The 20968-nt window shown below is 40.8% G+C and overlaps 3 protein-coding genes across 4 annotated transcripts in view; 2 read left to right on the forward strand and 1 right to left on the reverse strand.

Annotated features, from left to right (window-relative positions):
* Nucleotides 1-20968, forward strand: part of LOC147337001 (protein NLRC3-like) — a 618167-nt gene that overhangs the window by 128461 nt on the left and 468738 nt on the right. The gene's annotated exons all lie outside the window — the stretch shown is intronic.
* The window catches only part of LOC147337006 (protein NLRC3-like), a 97595-nt gene that overhangs the window by 19836 nt on the left and 56791 nt on the right, over nt 1-20968 (reverse strand). For both annotated transcript variants that reach the window (XM_086287177.1, XM_086287175.1), the window contains one exon: nt 6-179. In XM_086287177.1, the coding sequence (XP_086143303.1) occupies nt 6-179 (174 nt within the window). The remainder of the gene's footprint in view (nt 1-5; nt 180-20968) is intronic.
* LOC147337007 (uncharacterized) lies at nt 9221-11942 on the forward strand. The gene has a single exon (XM_086287207.1). It carries the CDS (start codon nt 10158-10160, stop codon nt 11712-11714), a length of 1557 nt encoding a protein of 518 aa, XP_086143333.1. The 5' UTR covers nt 9221-10157; the 3' UTR covers nt 11715-11942.

Here is a 20968-nt window from a genome sequence, read left to right on the forward strand (position 1 = left end):
CTCACCTGAGAGTTTCCAGTGTACAGCGTGGACTCTTCAGTCCTTCAGACAGAAGCTTCACGCCTGAATCCTTCAGGTTGATGTTACTCAGGTCCAGCTGTCTCAGATTAGAGGTCTGAGAGCTGAGACCTGAGGCCAGAGCTTCACAGCTTCTCTCTGACAGGTCACAGTGACTCAGTCTGAAAAATAACAGATAAACAATTACAAAAATAAAACACTTATGTTGAAGTGTAATGAGATACTATTATATTTAGCAATATTTCATCTTGTTTTGTCAGGAAACTGAGCACTGATGCAGAGCAACATGTGGAGAGAATCAGAGGAGAAGAAGTGAAGAGAGAACAGCAGTAAAACAACACTGAATTGTTCAGTGTGCTTTTGATATCAACAGAATGTGTCAAACTTCTTTATTTTGTATTTGTTTTAGTAGAATTGATGATTATCACTTAGATAACAACCACAGGCCAGGTCTAAATTGCACTTTGGTGACAGTTACACCCAGAAATATTTCAGAAACGTGGACAATTTGTGCTCCATTGTATTCAGTATTGAACAAACTGAGTACAGATGACCACTTAATATTTTTGATATTTTATTTGAGTTGTTCCACCTGATCTGTGTTAACTAGAATAAACATTTAAAAACTAAAGCTATGATCACATATGTACTTACAGAGCTTTGTTGGAGGCTTTGACCACTGGCAGCAGCCTCAGAAGAGCCTTTTTAAAGGCTCATGTTCTCACTTAGATCACTTTATAGCTGTATATCTCAAATTTCTGTAAAGTTATTTATTTCATATTCTGTATAGTTTTTCATATTTATATCCTGTTCATAGCCTGTACATAGCTTGTACTCACTACAGCCTGTACATACTTAGTTATAGAATATTCACAACATACTTCATACCGTGTACATTATAACATACCATAATAGACCCATTTCTGTAATATACTTACATATCTATACTATTGCTAATATATATTGTAATATATCTATATCACTAAAGCACTTCTGGATGGATGCAAACTGCATTTCGTTGCCCTGTACCTGTGCATGTGCAATGACAATAAAGTTGAATTCTATTCTAATTCTATTCTATTTATTTCTACTTACATTTCATTCTGGGAAAAATGGGGATTACTTTGAAAACAGGAACTATTTTCCCCAAAAATCAGCCCTGGATTAGTAAATCACTCCAACATGTTCTCAGGCAGAAGAAGCTGTCTTGTTATGAGGGAGAGAAGAAAAGCAGCTAAAATCAGGTGTAAAAGTAAAGCAGAGGATGAGCTGAATAAAGGACACTCAAGGCTGGCTTGGAAAGGAATGAAGTCCATGGTGGGGATGCAGAACAAGGAGCAAAGATGAATGTGATGCTGAATCAGCAGAAGACTTGGACTCATTGGATTCCAGCTTTTTTTTTAATTGACATTTTAGAATCACTATACAATACCATCAACTTCAGCTATCTTTCAGTACATATATTTTTTTTATTTTTTTTCTATATTTAAACAACTAAAATATCCATACAATAAGAATGAAAGAAGAAGAAGAAGAAAAGAAAAAGAAGCAAAACAACAAACAACATAAATAAAAAATACATAAGGAAAAAGAAAAAGGAAAGAAAAATAAATAAATAAATATAGGGAGTGTGTTTTTGTTTCCATTAATGTAACTAATTTTTCCTCTAGTCTTCTAGTAGTTAACAAAGTCAAAATCTAATGCAAAAGCAAAAACTAATTAGTCTGCCTTCCTCCATTACCATACATAAAGCTGTTAATCCTTTATATGTCCAATCTTTGAATCTGGTGTCCAATTTATTTGGAGCAAAATGTGTGTCATATGCACACCACTTAAGAACTGCTATATCCTCTTCTAGTTTATATTCTTTTATTACGGTTTCCCAAATTTTAAAAGTCAACTTGATCCATGGATTTTCAATAGTTTTTATTAAATTTTGCAAGCTTCTGTCTGCTATAATAGCTTATATGGGGATGGAGGTCAGACTCTCCTCAATAACTTTCCATTGAGCGTCATATGAAGGATTACATCAGCATATCATAGGCCTTAATTGTGCTGCCCAATAATATTCCCTAAGAGAAGGTAAGCCCCACCCCCTTTTCCTTTGTTAAGTTGTAGGGTTTTAAATCTAATTCGGGGCCTTTTTCCTTGCCATATGTATCTTGACAAAATTTTATCCCATTCATTAAACTGTTTCTGGTTAATTTCTATTGGTAATGTTTGAAATAAATATAATAATTTAGGAAGAATATTAATTTTAATTGAGTCTATTCTCGAATATAAACTTAAATATGGAATTAGATTCCATCTCGCTGTGTGTTCCTTAATTTTTTTCTGTATTGGTAAATAATTTCGTTCTAATAGTTCTGTAAGACCCTTAGGTATTATGACTCCTAGATATTTAAAGTACTCTGTTTGCCATGCTAATTGATACTTATTTTTAATTTCTTCTGATGGAATATAATTGTACTTAAGCAATTGTGTTTTACTCATATTAACCCTATATCCAGATAGTCGACCAAAGTATTCAAATGATTGCATTAATTTAGGTAAAGAGTTTGATGGTTGACCCAAAAATATTAAAATATCATCTGCATAGCAGGCTAATTTATGCTCCTTTTCATGGATATTAATACCTTCTACTTCTTTATTTTGTCTTATATATTGAGCCAATGGTTCCAGATATAACGCAAATAATAATGGTGAGCACGCACAGCCCTGCCTTGTTCCTCTTTGCTGCTTAATACTATTTGATAGGTAGCCATTAATTTTAATCCTTGCCGTAGGGTTATCATAAAGTGCCTGTATTGTCTTAATTATATATTCGTGAAAGCCAAATGTATGCAAGACTCGGTAAAGAAAGTTCCAATTAACTGAATCGAATGATTTTTCTGCATCGATACTGATTACCATTGCTTCTATTTTATTCTTTTGAATATGATTAATAATTTGTAATGTCCGTCGTACATTATCTTGTATTTGGCGCTCTCGAATAAAACCTGTTTGATCATTATGAATTAGATTAGGTAAGAACTTTTCTAATCGTCGAGCCATGATAGATGTAAACAGCTTGTAATCTGTATTAAGAACACATATTGGTCTATATGACGCACATTCTAATTTATCCTTGTTTTCTTTTGGGATGGCAGAGATAATTGCTTCTTTGCAGCTAGAAGGTACTTGAGCCTTCTTTAGGATCCAATTCATTGTTAGAAGCATCACTGGTATTAATTCTTCTTTTAGCTCCTTGTACCATTCTGCCGTATATCCATCTGATCCTGGAGATTTATTTATTTTAACTTTACTTATTGCTATTCTTAGTTCCTTTTCTGTTATATCTTCAATCAAAGTTTTATTCTGTTCTTCATTCAGTACTGGTAAATCAAGAGAATCTAAAAAACTGTTAATTTCAACTATACTACTCTCTGTGTTATTAGCATACAGAGTCTTATAAAATGTTTCAAATGCACTCTGAACTTCTATTGGTTTATTTTTTATTAGTTTTGTCACTGGATGTTTAATTTTGTGAACTGTATTATCTGCTATTTTCTTTTTTAGTTTCCAGGCTAATACATTCTTTGCTTTTGATCCTCCCTCATAATACCTTTGTTTAAGAAACATTAATTTTTTTTAAATTTCATATGTGGTCAAATCATTTATTTCATTTCTTGTTTTCCTAATTTCCTCCAATATATCCTGAGATGTTTTTCTTTCATGCCTTTTCTCTAATTCTTATTTTGTAGCTCTTCTAATTTCTTATTTCTCATCTTTTTCTTATAAGAGGATATTGCTATAATTTTCCCTCTCAGGACAGCTTTTAAGGCATCCCACAGTATAGGAGGAGACACCTCACCATTGTCATTAGTTTCCATATAGAAGTGAATCTCTTTCTTAATTTGTCCTTTAAAGTGAGGATCATTCAGTAAGCTTGAATTTAATTTCCAATTATTGAGTTTTGGTTGCACGTTTAAATCAACAGACAGGTATACTGGTGCATGATCGCTTAACTCTATTGTTCCAATTGCACAAGTGCTTATTTTATCTTTATTTTTCCCAAAAGTTATGAAATAATCTATTTGTTCTGTCCTCACTAAGCGTTGTCCTCGTGAACGTAGACTCAGCTATACAGACAGCTAAACACTCTCCTAATCAAAATCCAGGGAACAGGCCAATGTGTCGAGTTGGATGATTTAATAAGGAAAAAGTGTGAAACTGTTGACAAAACCAGAAATAAACCAATAAAAATGTTGCATCAACATACAGTATAACAAACACATATTCAAAAATATGAACGCAATATTTATCTGCTTAGTGAGTGCCCGAATAAAACATCAAATGAAATCACACTCATGATCAAAACGTTAAAGAAACCACATGGCAAGTGAGCTAGCTTAACCTTACTAGCTTAGGTTATATACATATTCAAATTAAATTCTAACTACAAACTATATCACGCCTTCACAACAAATAATAATGCACACAAGTTGTCTCAGTGATAACAAACAATATTACTCACAGATGATGCCGTTTATCAACTTGTGAAGGCATGGATGGCAACAGATTAACGGAGGTGAAACTGCCTCTGGCTAGATCTTACAGAGTAAAAAAAATACACAAAAACAACCACAAGAGGGCAAACTGCTGCAGAACAGAAAATGCGTAATGCCAGCACACTATTCTTGTGTATAACGAGTGCGATGAGGAAAAATAAGTATAATCCCTTTGGTAGGGATGCAAGTCTCTCCATATATCAATTAGTCCCACCTCCTTCATCAATGTATTTATATTCTTAATTAATGTTTTAGTATTCTGTGCTTTTCTATTGGAAATATCTAGCTTTGGTTGTAGATGTATATTTAAATCTCCTCCGCAAATTAGGAAACCTACTGTCTCTGTTACCATCACATCTATAATTTTCTTAAAGAAATAAATATCGCTTCCAGGGGGTGCATATATATTTAACAACGTGACTGGGTTCCCCTCAATGTTTCCCCTTACCAACATATAACGTCCCTCTTTATCACTTATCTCGGATATTTTTTCAAAGAGTAATTTGCTTGATAACAGGATAGCCACTCCTCTCCTTCGTCCAGTTTTATAGGAAGAGGAGAAAACTGTTGTATAACCGATTCTTTTCAGTTTTTCATGCTCCTTACAGTCTAGATGGGTTTCCTGTAGATACACTATTTGTACTTGTTCTTTCTTCATTTTAGTTAAAATTTTATTACGTTTAATTGGATTCGACAGGCCATTTACATTATATGATATGATTTTTACCTTATCTTTAAGCATACCCTTACTATTTGAATATTATTAATGTAACAACGACATGTACCATCAGACCACTCCCTAAACATACATAAGCAAACATTAATATTAACATTAAAGCTGTATAAAACAACAGCTACAGAAATAAGCTTTATTTGGTCAAAGAAAAAAAAAAAAAAGACTTCCAACTGTGTGGTCCCCGATATGACCCTAAGTAAGCCCCGATAAAAGAGGGGGCTTCGAGGGGGGCCTCTCTCACCTCTATGTGAGACAGGGCCTTCCTTAGCCAGCAGGCCAATGTCCATTCTACTAATAGCATAGGTAGCACGTCCGCCTATTTTCAATTTCTGCATTGCCACTTCAGTATATTATTTCGAGATAAGAAGTCTTTACCAGTGTATATGGCTATAGCTTGATTCCAGCTTTGATATCATTGATTTCAATGAAGAGCTTTGTGATTGTAGCAAAGGGCTGGTAGCTCTGAGAGTCCCACTGATGAGGTGTTTGTGAAGGTTCGCAGTCATCTAAAGAGCTTAGAAAAAAAGGCATCTGGACTTCTTTAAGTTTCTTGAAGTCGTTTCGCCTTTCACCTCTCATCCAAGAAGCTTCTTTATTTCTAGGGTCAAATGGTGGAGAGTCCCAGATTAGCCTGTGTACAAACAGACTTCAGCCATATGAGAGTGAGTGTGAGTGAATGAGAGCACACACAGGACACTCTGATCTCTGAATGTGTGTGACGCAGTGAAAAAGAGGATTGTACTGGATATACTGTGACTGACAAACAGAGTTTAAAGAGAAAGGTGTTTGGATTAAAATGGATTATGCTAAAGTGAACGTGCTAATGAAATCTGAACTGACTGAAATGTGAAGTGAAGATTATTCAGATGTAAAAGAGAGAGAAACTGATAATAAGGTGGGGCTGGAGATCAGTGAAGGGCATGTAAACACCTGATTGGTTGAGTAGATATCAGATCGACAGTTTCACAGTCTTCCCTGTGGATTATAACTTTAAGAAGATGTGACATTCATCAAGGAATCCTGCTCTCCGGATTATTTCCATGAACACTGAGCTGGATCACATCTACAGTGCTGGAAGTGCCCGTCTCACCACCAACCTCTCTGTGCACATTCACTTTTCAACCCTTTGTGAGACACTAAAGGTGTAAATCTGAGTATTTATCTATGTTAGTCCGAACACCTCTAATAGGTTGGTTTAGTCTTTCCAAGTAATATCTTCCCTTAGATCTGCGGTCCAGGCTCCTAAAATCATCCTAGTTTTACAAGCACTACAATCTAGAGGAGAACTGCACTAACAGGTGTGACTGATGAGATCTGACCTGCAAGGATACTCATGTTTATGTGTATCAGGACAAGCAGGGAAGACCTGGACATCAACTCTGTCAGGCTGCCTGAGTCCTCTCACCCACATCAGCTCAGAACTCTGCATTATCTACTGAGTCAGACTCAGAGGATCAGGGATCAGAAGTTCTACAAAGAGTAGAACCAGACTTCCTGTTTAGAGGTGTGTGGGCCTACTGATCCACAGTGTCAGCACAACTTTCACATCATATTCATCTCAGCACAACTAAAACATGTGACTGACCTCAGAGTTTCAAATCGTGGATTCTTCAGAAGAACACACAGCTGCTTCACTCCTGAATCCTGCAGGTTGTTGTAGGTTCCACTCAGGTCCAGCACTCTGGGATACGAGGGGTTGGACTTCAGCGCTGCTGCCAGATAATCACAGCTGATCTCTGACAAACCACAGTCCTTCAATCTGAATAAAAAATGAAAGATGTAAGTTTATTAGACAAAGTGTGAGCTTGAAATCATTCAGTGTTTCATCATCTGTTCAGAGCTGAAGAAGGTTCAGAATGTAGAAGTTTAGAAAATGGAAACTCCAAACAGCTGAAGCCAACAGGAAGCAGCTTCAAACAAACAAGAGAAAAAAATGAATTTTTCACATTGAAGTCGTACATTTATCATAAAGTTGTCAAGTTTTGCCGTGTGAAATAACAAAACTGAACAGGAATCCTCAGAGTTGAACCCTCTGCACAGAGGTTCAGGTTCCTCTTCAGGTCCCAAAGTGCAGAACAACAAGGTTTCAAACAGCTTCGTTCCAGCAGCATCAGCCACAGAAATGCAGAGATAATTCTTTGGATCTCTTGGTTGTGTTGTATGATGCTGTGTTTGCATATCTGGTGTCTGTGTTGCTTTGTGAGGACGGATCATTTACTGCAGCTCCAGATAAACAGAGCTGGACCTGAACCTGGTAGCTTCACTTAGAAGACACTTGTGACGGGAACGTCAGGTCAAAAAAGTGCCCCTCCGACAGCCAAACCCATCTGTTCTCTGATTGGATAGTTACATTTGTGATTGACATGACATTGACCAATCAGATGAAAGGAAGAAAAATAGGGTCAAAATTCGTACTTGTAACTTGCAGGGGTTTTTTTTGGCTAAGTCCACACACAAATCTTTTTTACACATACACAAATCTTTTTTACACACACACACAAATCTTTTTTACACATACAAAGTTTTTTTCACGCACACACAAATCTTTTTTACACACACACAAATTCTTTTTACACATACAAATCCTGATTTACAAGTACAAAATATTTATGACCACATTTTGAGCCCATACAAATGTTCTGCAGACGAGTCCATGCGCTCACAACAAAGCTCAGTGTGGACGACGCTGTGCACGCTCCAATGCTGATTGGTTAGAAAGTGGGCGGGAACAGGGAAGAGAGCGACAGCAGTGTTCAGCACAAACACGAAGGATCAAAGAAGAAGAACATGACAAGCTCAGATGGAGGCTGCAGTGGACACTTTTCATTGTTTTAACATTCGCTTTCACTTCAGCTTCACCAACAACAGCACAAGCAGAGCAGCCCACTGACTGCGTGGCCGTGACGGCGCCCCCTGGTGACTGTAAACCACTACAACATGTAGACGGCCGTCTGCTGCTCATTTCTTTGCCACCATCACAGGAGCTCTTTATCATGTTCTACACTCTCATTGGTTCTTTGTGTGCTTGTTTTTTACAACAGTAGTCATTGTGATTGTTCAAAGAAGACAGTCAGCTGTGACTAAATGTAGCTCCTACAGCAGTGATTGGAATAACTACTGAAGCTAATCCAGTATCAAAGCTCAGGAATCAGCAGCTCCCACCTCGTTTTCTTTGAACAACTATTTTTAGCTGCTGTGTTTTTGTGTTTCTGCGGACCTCAGACATCCTGCTGCTCTGGAGAACTGAAGCTCTAAAGCCTTCAGCCTTTATCTCCAAGAAACAAAGCTGATCATGGAGACCCAGCAGGTCAGCTGATCTGTGGACAGCACCAGCATCTTTAAGTAAGTCTGAGAGGTGAGCAGTCTTTGGAAGCCTTTACTGTCTGATAGTCTCAGAGCAGGATTTGGATCATTATTTGGCTTTTCTTCTATTATTATGTTTAGTTTCTGCTTCACAGATATTCTCTGAGATGTTCTCTGAAATGTTTCTGTTAGATTAAATAGTTAAACATTTGTCATTTTTATATACACCATTTGTCCATTGTTTTAACTCTGTGAAAGGAATTCTTTCTTTCCTCCCATCCCCAGATTCTCGAGGTTCTGGGTGGGAGGTTGAAGTGTTTTATCACAGAAACGTCCTTTTGAAGATCTGTTTGATGTTTGGTAGAGCTTCCTACCCTTTGTATGGTTTCACTGTGTTATCTTTGGTAAACCATACATTGGGTGTGGGGGAAGACTACCCTCTTTATGACCAAGGATGTTGTTCCTGCTTTTAGGTTTTATGACCCTTTGATCAACACACACACACACACACACACACACACACACACACACACACACACACACACACACACACACACACACACACACACACACACACACACCCAGTGTATACATTTACATACATACAGTGCCTTGTCTTTGTAACCAAAGGGGGTTGCAGGGGGAGGTGTTTTGTAAACTATTGTTTGAAGTTTGTCAATAAAAGGCAGCGAGAGGAGGCCATCATCGGGGTTCATTGTCGTGCTGGACACAGATGAGGGGGCCTCCCTTGCGCAAGAAATCGATCGAACACTGTTGCCTTGTTTTTCTTTCATGGGAATAAGTCTTGGATACAGCGGGGTCTGAGTTTAGACCCAACATTTTTTGGTCCTTCGAAGCCGGATTCCGAGAATTTCGCCGCACACTGAGGAGAGAGAGGACACGCCGCAGACTGTCGATAACCAGGCCGTTAGGACGCCTGACAAAGCCCTGGAGTGTTAAATTCGCGACCAGGCCGGTGGAATAGCGTCTGAACTCCCCTCGTGGACGGCGACTGACGGGATTCTAGGACTCTCCTGTGAACGAAACGCAACACAACGGTAAGCAATCAGAGAGCGTCTCTATAACCGTGTGAATGAATGTGGGATCCTAGATACGCGTCACCGTGATTCTGCGTGAAACGTTTGAGTCCGGGGGAGCGCTGGTCACGAGAGCGCACGTGACCCAAAACAATAGAGAGCGGCTATGGGCTGTGCGTTAAACGTGAGTCCGGGAGCGCGCTAGCCGCGTGAGAGAGACGCAGGCTTCTCCGCCGTTTGGGGCGTAGAGAGATCTCCGCCATTTGGGGCGTTGGAGAGTGTCCGAAGGTTGAATTCTCCGCCATTTGGGGCGTTTGAGAGCTTTCAACAGAAGTTACAGGCCTATAAACAGTGTGAATGAACGTACGTGTGTATGAGTGCCAGTAAAGTGAACGCAGCAACACAGAAGGAAACCTAAAGCGGTGTTAACGTAATTCTGTGACCTGTTGTGTACACATAGCCTGGGTTTTGGAGTAAGGCGTTGCCTACCGCAAACTTGAGAAAATTGTCATAATGGGGAATAAAATGTGTAAGTCTGCCTTAGAAGGGGATGTAAAATTCATGGAGAAATTTTCACCAGGCAGCACGCAGTATGTAGGTTGTTGGCGTAAGAAATATGGATTTGAAGGGACATTAGTGGAAGTTCAGTGTAAAATGCTGGTAGAAAGAATAGCTGTAAGTGTAGCAGGTAAAACAGGGAAAGCGAAGCGGAGGAAGGAATTGCAGTTAGCAGTTGCTAAGTTGTGGCTGGAGCAGGCTCAGAAGAGGAGAGAAGCACAGAATGTTAAAAGAGCAATATTGCAAGCAGTAGTTGTGAAACCAGAGGATGAAACTACAGCTCAATCCACTGCAACTACTCTAGAACAACACCGTAGAAAAGCATTAGAAAGAGCAAGAATGTTAGCAGAAAGAAGAGCCAGAGAAGAGCGTGAGAGAGCAGAGGCAGAAGTGGAGGAGAGATTAAAGGCTGAATATGGGGAGGCATTAGGAGCAGCATTGAGTCCAAGACAGACTAGGCAAGAGAGGAGACAGAAAGGAAAGAAAGTGAACACGAATGTTACAACCACATATCCATCCCTGACACAACACAAAAAAACATATGGTGTTTCAGCCCCAGAGTGTGAAGATGAAGAAAGTTTTTCTCCTGATCCAATCCATGAGGTGAGCACTTACCCTATGGTAGAGGTTGCAAACCCACATTTTGGAGTGGATGCAGATAATAGCCGCACTATTCATGTTTACCGGCCATGGACCGAGTCTGAATGTGCTGATGCTTGTAAGAGCCTTGGAGACCCATTGACTAATGTTGATGAGTTTATAGCTCGACATAGACAGCTTTGTTCCTCGTACCGTTTAAATGGACAGGAAACTGAGACTACCTTTAGGAGATGTCTCACTTATAACTGGACCCGTGTCAGAGGACGGTACACGGGCAGAGGGCCAGGTGATAACACCCTGCCCTATGGAGATGCAGGTCTCGCTGTCCAAATTAATGGAGTGTACGATCGTCTCAGAAATACTTTTAGAACAACTGCAGACTACACAAAAATTTCACAATGCATACAGAAGGAAGGAGAAGACGTTCATGAGTATAGAGGTAGATTAGAGGAAGTGTTTAAGAGGCATAGTGGACTTGAAGAAGATGCAGACGTAGCAGGCCCCTATCAACAGCAGCTGAAACATGCCTTAATGAGTGGGTTCCATCCATCCATTGCAGATTTTATTAGGAAGCAAAATGTAAATCACACCACAGATGGAGTTACTCAATGTATGAATTGGGCAAAGCATGCACAGGATGTGATTAAAAGTAAAAAGAAAAAATTGCAGAATACAGTGAATGCTGCCACATTTTATGTTGATGAAGAGTCTCAGGTACTTTTTCAGGGGCAGACTAGACAAAGTAAAGGTAAAGGAGATAGAGGTAATTGGAGGGCTAGAGGAGAACGGAGGAGAAGGGATGAAAGGTGTTACAACTGTGGGAAAATAGGTCATTTCATTAGAGACTGCCTTGAGGACCTACGTGAGGAGTATAGACGACCAGGTCCACGTAACCCCTCATATAATAAATGACTAGTATCTGCTGCCACTGTCAATACACATGCATGTTTAAACACCCCATCAGACTGCCACAAACAACAATCAGTGCCCCAAACCATAGATTTGACTGAGGTTTTGTTGAATTTATCAGGGAAAGAAGTGAAACCCTTTCGCACATTAACAGTGCAGGGAAAAACTATACAGTTTTTATGTGACTCAGGAGCAGATAAAACCGTCCTGAGGGACCATGTGTCAGGAATAAACCCCTCAAACGGTGTCATTTATGTAAAATCTGCAAACGGACAGTTAGATCAACATAGGATCTCTAAGCCAGTATGGATCAGAGATCCATCCACTGGAGAGACAGCTCAGGGCTCAGTAGTGATGTGTCCAACATGCCCTGTGAACCTTTTGGGTAGAGACATGATGGTAAAACTTGGAATCTCAATCATTCCCACGGCTGTTGGAATGATAACTGCAGGAAAAGGAGAAACTGCAGAAGCAATGGTTCACCAGGGCAGTAGCGATGTACATTACTATTGGACGCTTGACCTGTCAACTTCCAGGCCAGATCAGATAACCTGTAAAATGTTGACCACAGCTGAGGAGAGATTAGCTGAGGGCTATGATAGACAGGAGCCAGATGAGATGCACATCACACTTAGGTTTAAAACAACACCAGGACTTGATGATGCCTACACTGACAAAGTAATGAAACTGGGTCCTCAAAGAATTACTGTAAAAGCTGTATATACTGATGGTAAACAAATGGCAGGATGCAGTGTGATAATTTCTGAAGCAGCTCGACAACTCTTCAAAGGGAAGGTGCCACATGTTCCACTAACTAAGTGTAGCACAGCTGAGTGGGAAGATTTAGCATTTTTAGTGGAGCAGGGAGAGCACACAAATGTATGGCAGCCATGTGGAGGGGGATGGGAAACAAACATGCATAGCAGTATCTTCCGTAAGAAGCTGGGGTGGGTGACACATGCAACACCTCAGACACACTTAAAGGGAAGTGAGAATGAAACAGCAGAATGATATATGGGAGATCTAAATGATCACCCTGAGCTTAAACAGATTCCAGACATTTTGTGGTCAAAAGGAAAGACTGATGTAGGGTTAATGAAAACAGCAAACCCAGTAGTAATAAAGCCTAAAACCTCATATAGACCTAGAGTGAAACAGTATCCACTTAAACCAGATGCAGAAGTAGGGATTAAGCCTGTAATAGAAGACATGATTGAAGCAGGGATACTGGTAGAAGCCCCAAATGCAGCATGTAACACGCCCATTTTTCCAGTAAAAAAAGCTGATTCTCAATCGTGGCGTATGGTTCAAGACTTGAGGGCTGTAAATCAAGCTGTAGAAAGTATTGCACCATGTGTCCCAGACCCTCATACCTTGTTAAATCAGATAAGACCAGAGATGACATATTTCACAGTGGTAGATCTGAGTAATACTTTCTTTTCCATACCAGTGCATGAGAATTCACAAGGTTGGTTTGGATTTACATACCAAGGTAAAAAATATACCTACACTAGATTACCACAGGGTTTTTGTGACAGTCCGACCCTTTTCATGCAAGCAATAACTAATTGTCTGTCTGATTTCATGATACCATCCCATTCACAGATCCTAGTTTATGTGGATGATATTTTGATAGCGTCTGATTCAGAACAAAATTGTAAAACTACGTCTATAGCACTGTTGACACATTTGGCAAAAACAGGGAATAAAGCATCGCTTTCAAAGTTACAGTGGGTACAGGAAGAGGTGAAATTCCTAGGTCACCAGCTTAGTTCAGCAGGAAAAAGCATACACCCAGAAAGGAAAGCAGCTATTTTAGCAGCTCCTAGGCCAGTGACAAAGAAACATATGATGCAATTTCTAGGACTGACTAATTATTGTCGTTCATGGGTACCAAATTTTGCTGAAGTAAGTCAACCACTGTTAGACATGATGTACAGTGAGTCCTTAGCTATGTCAGATAGTCTAACTTGGACTCCAGAGGGAGAACAGGCATTCTGCACGTTGAAACAACTGTTGACGAGTGCGACTGTGTTAGGATTGCCTGATTATAAAAAGCCATTTGTCCAAACAGTTGACTGCAAAGGACATTTTATGACTTCAATGTTAGCACAAGACAGCGGGGGGAAAATGAAGCCAGTAGCTTACTATTCTAAAAGGTTAGATCCAGTTGCTTGTGCTTTGCCTCCGTGTGTGAGATCAGTGTGTGCAGCAGCTCAGGCCGTTCAATGTTCTGGGGAAATAGTTTTATTTCACCCTTTGACACTGTTAGTTCCACACGAGGTGGATGTTTTACTACTGCAGACTAAAATGACATTTCTGTCACCTGCAAGACATTTGTCTTTGATGTCACTCTTACTATCACAACCACACATTACCATAAAGCGGTGCACAATTCTAAATCCGTCAACCCTTTTGCCAACAGAAGACGAGGGCACTCCTCATGAGTGTAGAGAACACGTTGAGAAGGAGTGTAAGCCGAGGGATGACTTAACGGATGTGCCGCTAAGTGAGGGAAAGGTTTGGTTTGTTGATGGTTCAAGTTTTAAAACAGCAGAGGGACAGGCTAAAACAGGTTTTGCTGTAGTAGATGGTGAGAAAGTTATTTGTGCAGGACAACTAACATGTTCTATGTCTGCTCAAGCAGCAGAGATAGTAGCTTTAACGGAAGCGTGTAAAGCTGCAGAGAAACAAGATGTGACAATATACACTGATAGTCAGTATGCATTCGCTACATTACATTTCTTTGCAGCACAGTGGGCAAGACGAGGTATGTCAACCTCAACAGGGAAACCTGTAGAACATGCCAAACTCTTGCAAAAACTGCTGGACGCAGTGTTGTTACCCAGTAGAATTGCCGTTTGTAAATGTGCAGCACATACCCGAGGGAAAGATCCAGTTGCATTAGGGAATGCTTTCGCAGATAAGATCGCAAAAGAGGCAGCTTTAGGAGAACATGGTGTTCATATTTTAGCGGTGCAACACCAGCAGACGTTGCCTATTACACCAGATGTATTAGCAGACATGCAGGCACACTCACCTACTGCAGAAAAACAGTTGTGGCTCACTAAAGGAGCGAGCTTGCAGGATGGTGTTTATTATCTGTGTGATAAACCAATACTGCCTAAGAATTTGTATAAGACTGCTGCTATTTTGAGTCATGGGCTTTGCCATGTCTCCACAGGGGGGATGATGGCAGCAGTAGAGCAACATTTTTATACTCTAGGATTTAATAACTTTTCAAAAAATTTTTGCAGGTCATGTATGATATGTTGCAAGCACAATTCCCAGGGTAATTTGAGACCTAAGAGAGGGAAATTCCCTAGACCCAGTCACCCATTTCAAGTTATTCACATGGACTTTATAGAACTGTCCAACTGTAACAACTATAAATACTGTTTAGTGATAGTGTGTCCTTTTTCAAAGTGGGTAGAAATTGTACCAACTAGAAAAGCAGATGCCATTTCGGTTGCCAAAGCAATATGTAAGAATATTATCCCAGAACATGGGATTCCAGAGACCATTTATAGTGATAATGGTCCACATTTTGTAAATGAAGTGATTGGATTAATGGCACAACATCTAGGGATAACATTAAAACATCATTGTTCATATCACCCACAAAGTGCAGGGTTGGTAGAGAGAACTAATGGAACAGTAAAGTTAAGACTTAGGAAGTCAATGGAAGAGACAGGCAGGACATGGTTAGACTGTGTAGAATTAGTTAAAGTGTACATGAGGATTACTCCAACAGAGAATGGTCTGACACCCTTTGAGATTATATATGGCAGACCATTTAGAGTTCCAGTTTTCTGTAGTGACGACAGAAAAGCAGAAGAGGAGAACACATTAGCAGATTGGATGCTTAAAATGTTTAAAAGTAAAGAAGTCATGAGAGCAAATGATCTGCCAGATGTTTCTGTTTCTCCGCAGGAACAGAGCCTGAAGCCTGGAGATTGGGTGCTGATAAAGGCCATGAAGAGGAAGTGCTGGTCCAGTCCACGGTGGGAAGGTCCTTATCAGGTGCTGCTGACGACGCCCACAGCAGTGAAGATCGCTGAAAGGAACACTTGGATACATCAAGCGCACTGCAAGAAGGTAACACACTTCCTGGCCGACTCTGGGTGATGGTGAAAAGGCCAGCGGTACAAAGGGGGGAGTATATCTCTAGGACCTCTCGTCTCAATCCTGGTGAAGAAACCAACGGATCCTGAACCCAACTTAGAATGGCTGGGAATGTGCTGTTCGCCTTCTTGTGCCTGTGGACCCTGAGTGGGATGACAGGAGCGCATTGGGACAGAGCAAATCACACCCAGTACCCGCATGGGTTTTCAACCAACTACTGGTGGCAGTTTATGAACACAACCGCTCACATAAACAACAAGACCAATTGTTATGCTTGTGCACACATGCCACTGTCTACACATTCTTCTGGACTGTGGCCATATAGCATCACTGAGAGCGAGACAGTTTGTTTGCTTGCTTTAGCAACACATCCAGGAGTAAAACGTACTTGGAACTGTGACCAGGAGATATTTTATTTTGTATTCTTATGATCACAGTTATAATCAGAAGTATCAAACATTAATCATTTACCATTGTTGAATCTGTTGACAGTATAATCTTTTAATTACATCTGTGTTACTCTGAGCAAATATTAATGCACACTGACTGTTTATATAAAGTTGTTGCACTTTAGTGCAGTCACACCATTCAGACCCACCAGTCCTGTTGGGCCCGGCCCGCCTGCGTGTAGTTCTGCACGTACACAGGCCTTTAAAGTACATGCACGCTCTTATATAACACATGAATGTGTACACACACACTTAGTAAGAATAGGAGGGTTGTCTGAGGACAGTTTTCTGATAGATATACTTTCACAATAGACACGAATAGATATACACACAACACACACTGGTTTTCTCTGAGTGCTGGGCTGAGTGGAAACATCTGGAGGCCTTATAAGGAGAACTTGTGGAGTGAGGGGAACTTCCTGAGTTCGGAGAACTGACTGATACTTATCATGTGACTTGACGTCATCATTGTAATAAAAGCTTTGTGAGATGCTTGCTCGGGGGAGATCGGCTCTAAAAGGCTTGTGATGCTCATCTTCCCCATATGTACATATGTATAATAAAAATCACTATTCTGACATCTACTGAGACCATGCAGTCGTTTGTCTCTTCCTCAAATTCGAACCCTGACAATCTGGTGCCGAAACACCGGTTTGAGGAGGGATATTTTAAGGAGCCTGGCTGACGGTCTAGTGGTGTCAGACGGACGGCCAGGAGCTACACTGAGTGATGGGCCCCGAAATATGAGAGGTAAGCACCGCCTGTTGACGGATCTCCAAAGGTGCCGAATTGGAAATGGAGCGCTAAATTAAAGGTTCACTCAGTGGGGCTTCTGTTCTGTCCGGGGTGATCTTGAGTAATTAGTTTTAAAATAGGGCATAGTAGTCTGACTAAATTTATTGCTGTTTATTTTGGGGGTGAATTTTGAGTTAAGAAGTTATGTGTTTGAGTTAATACGGTTTAAGGTGTGTGGAAACAAATAGATACGGTTTAAGAGGTTAAATGTGGGTTGACTGGAAATGCCAGCCAGTCAATCGGTAGTGTAGGGATAATTTGGTTTTAATTGGGTAGCAGAGACGGTCTCGGGCTTCAGATAATTAAACGGGGGGGCTGAGAGCTCACCGTGAGGCTTTTAAAAAAAAAAAGTAAATTCGTTTAGGACTGAGAAGCTAGGCTCTCTAAGAATGCAGTTTGTTCAGCAGGTGGCGCTGACCCCTGACCCCGGACGCGTGGTTAGGTTCTAGCCCGGTTTTGGCCTCCCGCTGGGGACTTGGGACTCCCGGTTAATTGGCCAGGTAATCTATGAGTGATTGCCTTCTACTGCATTGATTGATTAAGAAGGTTAGACCTGGCTGCATCCTATCTAAACGTTGGGCACACTGAGCTTTAAGTAAAGCCAAAAGCGTGAACTGTGATGTGTCACGTGCCTGGTGGAGCTCCGTGTTTTCCTGGCGGGGAAGTAGTTTTAAAAGTAATTAGAATTTAGTAATTTGACCGTTTTTCAAGGCGGCGTACTTGAAACGGTAATTGATCAGCAAGAGCCGGGCTCTGGGCTGAAAGATGCTTTTAAATTAGTCAAAAATTTAGGAACACCAGCAGAGAAATAGAGAAGTGAGATAAAGTTGTTCTGGCATATGGTGTTTTCTTAGGAATTCGAGCGCTATCGGGAGGGCGTTCCCGAGGCGTGTATTGATCAGCAAGGCTAGGCCTGGGCTATAGGTGCTTTTAAATTAGTCAAAAAGTTAGGTGTAACCTCTTCTGGCATATGACGTCTATGCGGGCCCGTGTGTATATAGATTATAAATTACCGGTGTGTGTAAATAAGTTGTATAAATCTGTTAGATCTGAAATTCCGGCTAAAGACTTCATCTCTAGTAAAAATCTTTTCTCTTCTCTCCCTCTTTCTCTCAGTTGGGATTCTGTGTGTGTATGTGTGCTGGAGAAAAACAAAAAAGGAAAAGGGGCTCTCTCTGTCTCTGTGAGAGAAAAAAGGTGGGGGCCGAGTGAGCCCGCGGGGCCGAGCGGGTCCGCGGGAGCGAGCGTGTATGCTGTATGAGGAAGAAGGGAGTGAGAAGGAGCGAGTGAAAAGAGTAACCGAGTGTTTGGTGATTTTTTATTATTTCAGAGGCCCTGGGTAAGAGTTTTGACTATATTGATTTAATTCTGTGGTTTTGGAGTTGGTGACTTTAGCTGTGAGAGTTGTGAAAAGAGCAGGTTTTTCTTTTGTTGTGATGTTAAGTATAAATTCAATAGATTGTGAGTAATTGGTGTTTTTCTGCCTTGTGGGCTGCGTGGAAGACACAGAAGTGTAGAAATGTTTGTGGTTTATCTTTGTTTGACGTTTTATATAGAGTTGGTTGATTCAGGGTGATTTCTCCCGTTTAAGGGAGGAGTTGGATTGTGGTTATGTTAAAGCTTTTGCTGTAGGGGTATGTGTGTGATTTCGTGCTGGCTTCGCATGTTTAAATGGATGCACAGAAGTTTGTCAGTGAGAAATTGTTATGGTGGGGTTTAAAGTTAGTAAAGAGTCAAACAACGCCCACTGTTTTAAAAAGGCCCAAAACGTCATGAAAGACACCTCACATCCTGGCCACTCCCTGTTCGAACTGTTGCCCTAAGGCAGACGGTACAGGGCAATCAGAGTAAGGACTAATAGACTCAAACACAGCTGTTATCCAACTGCAATAACACATCTGAATACTACAAAAGGTCCACCATGCCACTCTTGTGTTAATCTATGCACGGTCTGAAGCATGACTGTGGGAATACTTAGTATGTCAAGTATTCTATCTATTTTATTTATTGAATTTTATTGTTTTGCTTATATTTTGATATTGCTAGGGATGATGCAATGATCGGGGACCATTCTTAATTTCGTTGGTCTCATGACAATGACAATAAAGTTTTTGATTTTGATTCTGATTCTGAAATCCACCCTCCTCAAGAGTTCAATAATTTAGGCAGTTATGTTTATACAAATACTAAATGTATGTTTAGTGTCTTCATACAGGTGTTTTTTCTTAACCTGGAAACCTGAGTACGGCAGCAGAAGACAGGCCAAGCTTTGGCTAAAAATTCACGGCTGGACACCAGAGTTGTCCCCACCCCTCCCGGAAAAAAAAAAAAAAAAGAGAGAATATAGTTTTAGGCAGGTTTTTTCTCGTTGAACTGCTCTGGGTGCTGTGTCCCTGAATCTCACCAGTGTTAACCTCTGGCGGAAGACATGGAGAAAAGGAAAAGATGTTCCTGGTAAATCACTGAAACAAATAAAACCACACACAACCAGAGAAAGGTATGAGAAGTGTGAGGAACAGACACATGTGCGTGTTAGAGAAATGCCTCATGTGAGAAAAAGTTAAATTAACCCATACACTGCATTTCGTTGCCCTGTACCTGTGCATGTGCAATGACAATAAAGTGGAATTCTATTCTATTCTATATACAGACGCACCCATACATGCAATGAAGAAACAGCTTACATACATGTGCACGTACATGCAAGGTTAAAGTAGCGACACTTAACATACACCTGTTTTTAAATGATATAGTTTATACATTACTGACAAATAAACTCTCTGGGTTGCAAGACGACAACTTAACGTGAAAAGACAAAGACACTGGTCTGAGGATTAAGTGAGGATACGACAAATTTAGTGGTCGAATTGGGACATGTTTTTGTTGATTGTTTAAGACAAATGACTACTGAATGATAGAAAATTCCTTTTTAGGTTTCTAAGCAGGATCTTAAGAATTTTAACACGTATCTGTGTTGTCCTGTCAACTTGGGGGGTTATGAGTTGATTATGTGGTGAGAAAAAACAAAAGAGGGGGGAGACGAGATCTCGTTGTTTCTCCCCTCTCTGGATAACACAGCCAACACAACACAGCCAACACAACATCATTTTCCTGTTCGCCTGTTTTGTTTTGTTTTTGTTTTTTCCGAAAGCCGAAGCTGACCTGGACTCCTACCCTCCCCTCTACCATCGTTGCCCTCTCCGCGACCATCTTTGACCCTTTGACCCCTGAAGGCCACAGCAGCTGGACTCACAACAACAACTTGAGGATGTCAACAGTGCTGCAAAAAAGCGATCTCATGCAGCAGAGACGGAGAGCACTAAACCTAAAGCCCGTTTTACTACACGGGGGAAATTCCCAGACTGCGTCAGCTGACAGAGCTGTGACGAGACGCGCATGGAGCCCGGAGGAAAAGGGAGGGTGAGCAAAAGAATGCTGACCTCTGAGAAGAGCCGAACAGAAGAGCTGCAGAAGGCCGTGGAGCAAAGGAAAGACAACATAAATAGACTCTGATCTGACGTGGAAGGAAAAGACTCTGAGGTTTTTGCCCTCAGTAAGAGCTTAAGGCATCAGAGCAGAAACTGAGCATGGCTCCGGAGGAGCTGGCTGCTAATGGAACTCATCAGTCAGATGTGGAGTTTCAAGTACAGGACTTGAAATCAGGCGGAAGCTTGCTGGAGCAGGAGGTCGTCAGACTTGACGCAAAGCTCCAATAGCAGGAGTAAACCCTGAAAGAGCTACAAAAGCGAAAGGGTCAAGTTACAAGGAGAAGATGCAGGCAGCTGCAACAACGGATGAAAACAGACCCAAAGAGGAGGGGAGGACCCCAGGGCATGCTTCAGGCTGCTGGTTTACCTAAACTACAGAACAGGAAGGTGATGAACACAA

Source organism: Aulonocara sp. 'chitande type north' Nkhata Bay, linkage group LG3, assembly GCF_057382095.1.
Source record: "Aulonocara sp. 'chitande type north' Nkhata Bay isolate Kocher_YH1m ecotype deep benthic linkage group LG3, A_spYH_male_GT1.1, whole genome shotgun sequence".
Taxonomy (NCBI): domain Eukaryota; kingdom Metazoa; phylum Chordata; class Actinopteri; order Cichliformes; family Cichlidae; genus Aulonocara; species Aulonocara sp. 'chitande type north' Nkhata Bay.

Coding starts and splice junctions, on each gene's coding strand:
- LOC147337007 (XM_086287207.1), top strand. CDS start 10,158: ATGGGGAATAAAATGTGTAAGTCTGCCTTAGAAGGGGATGTAAAATTC.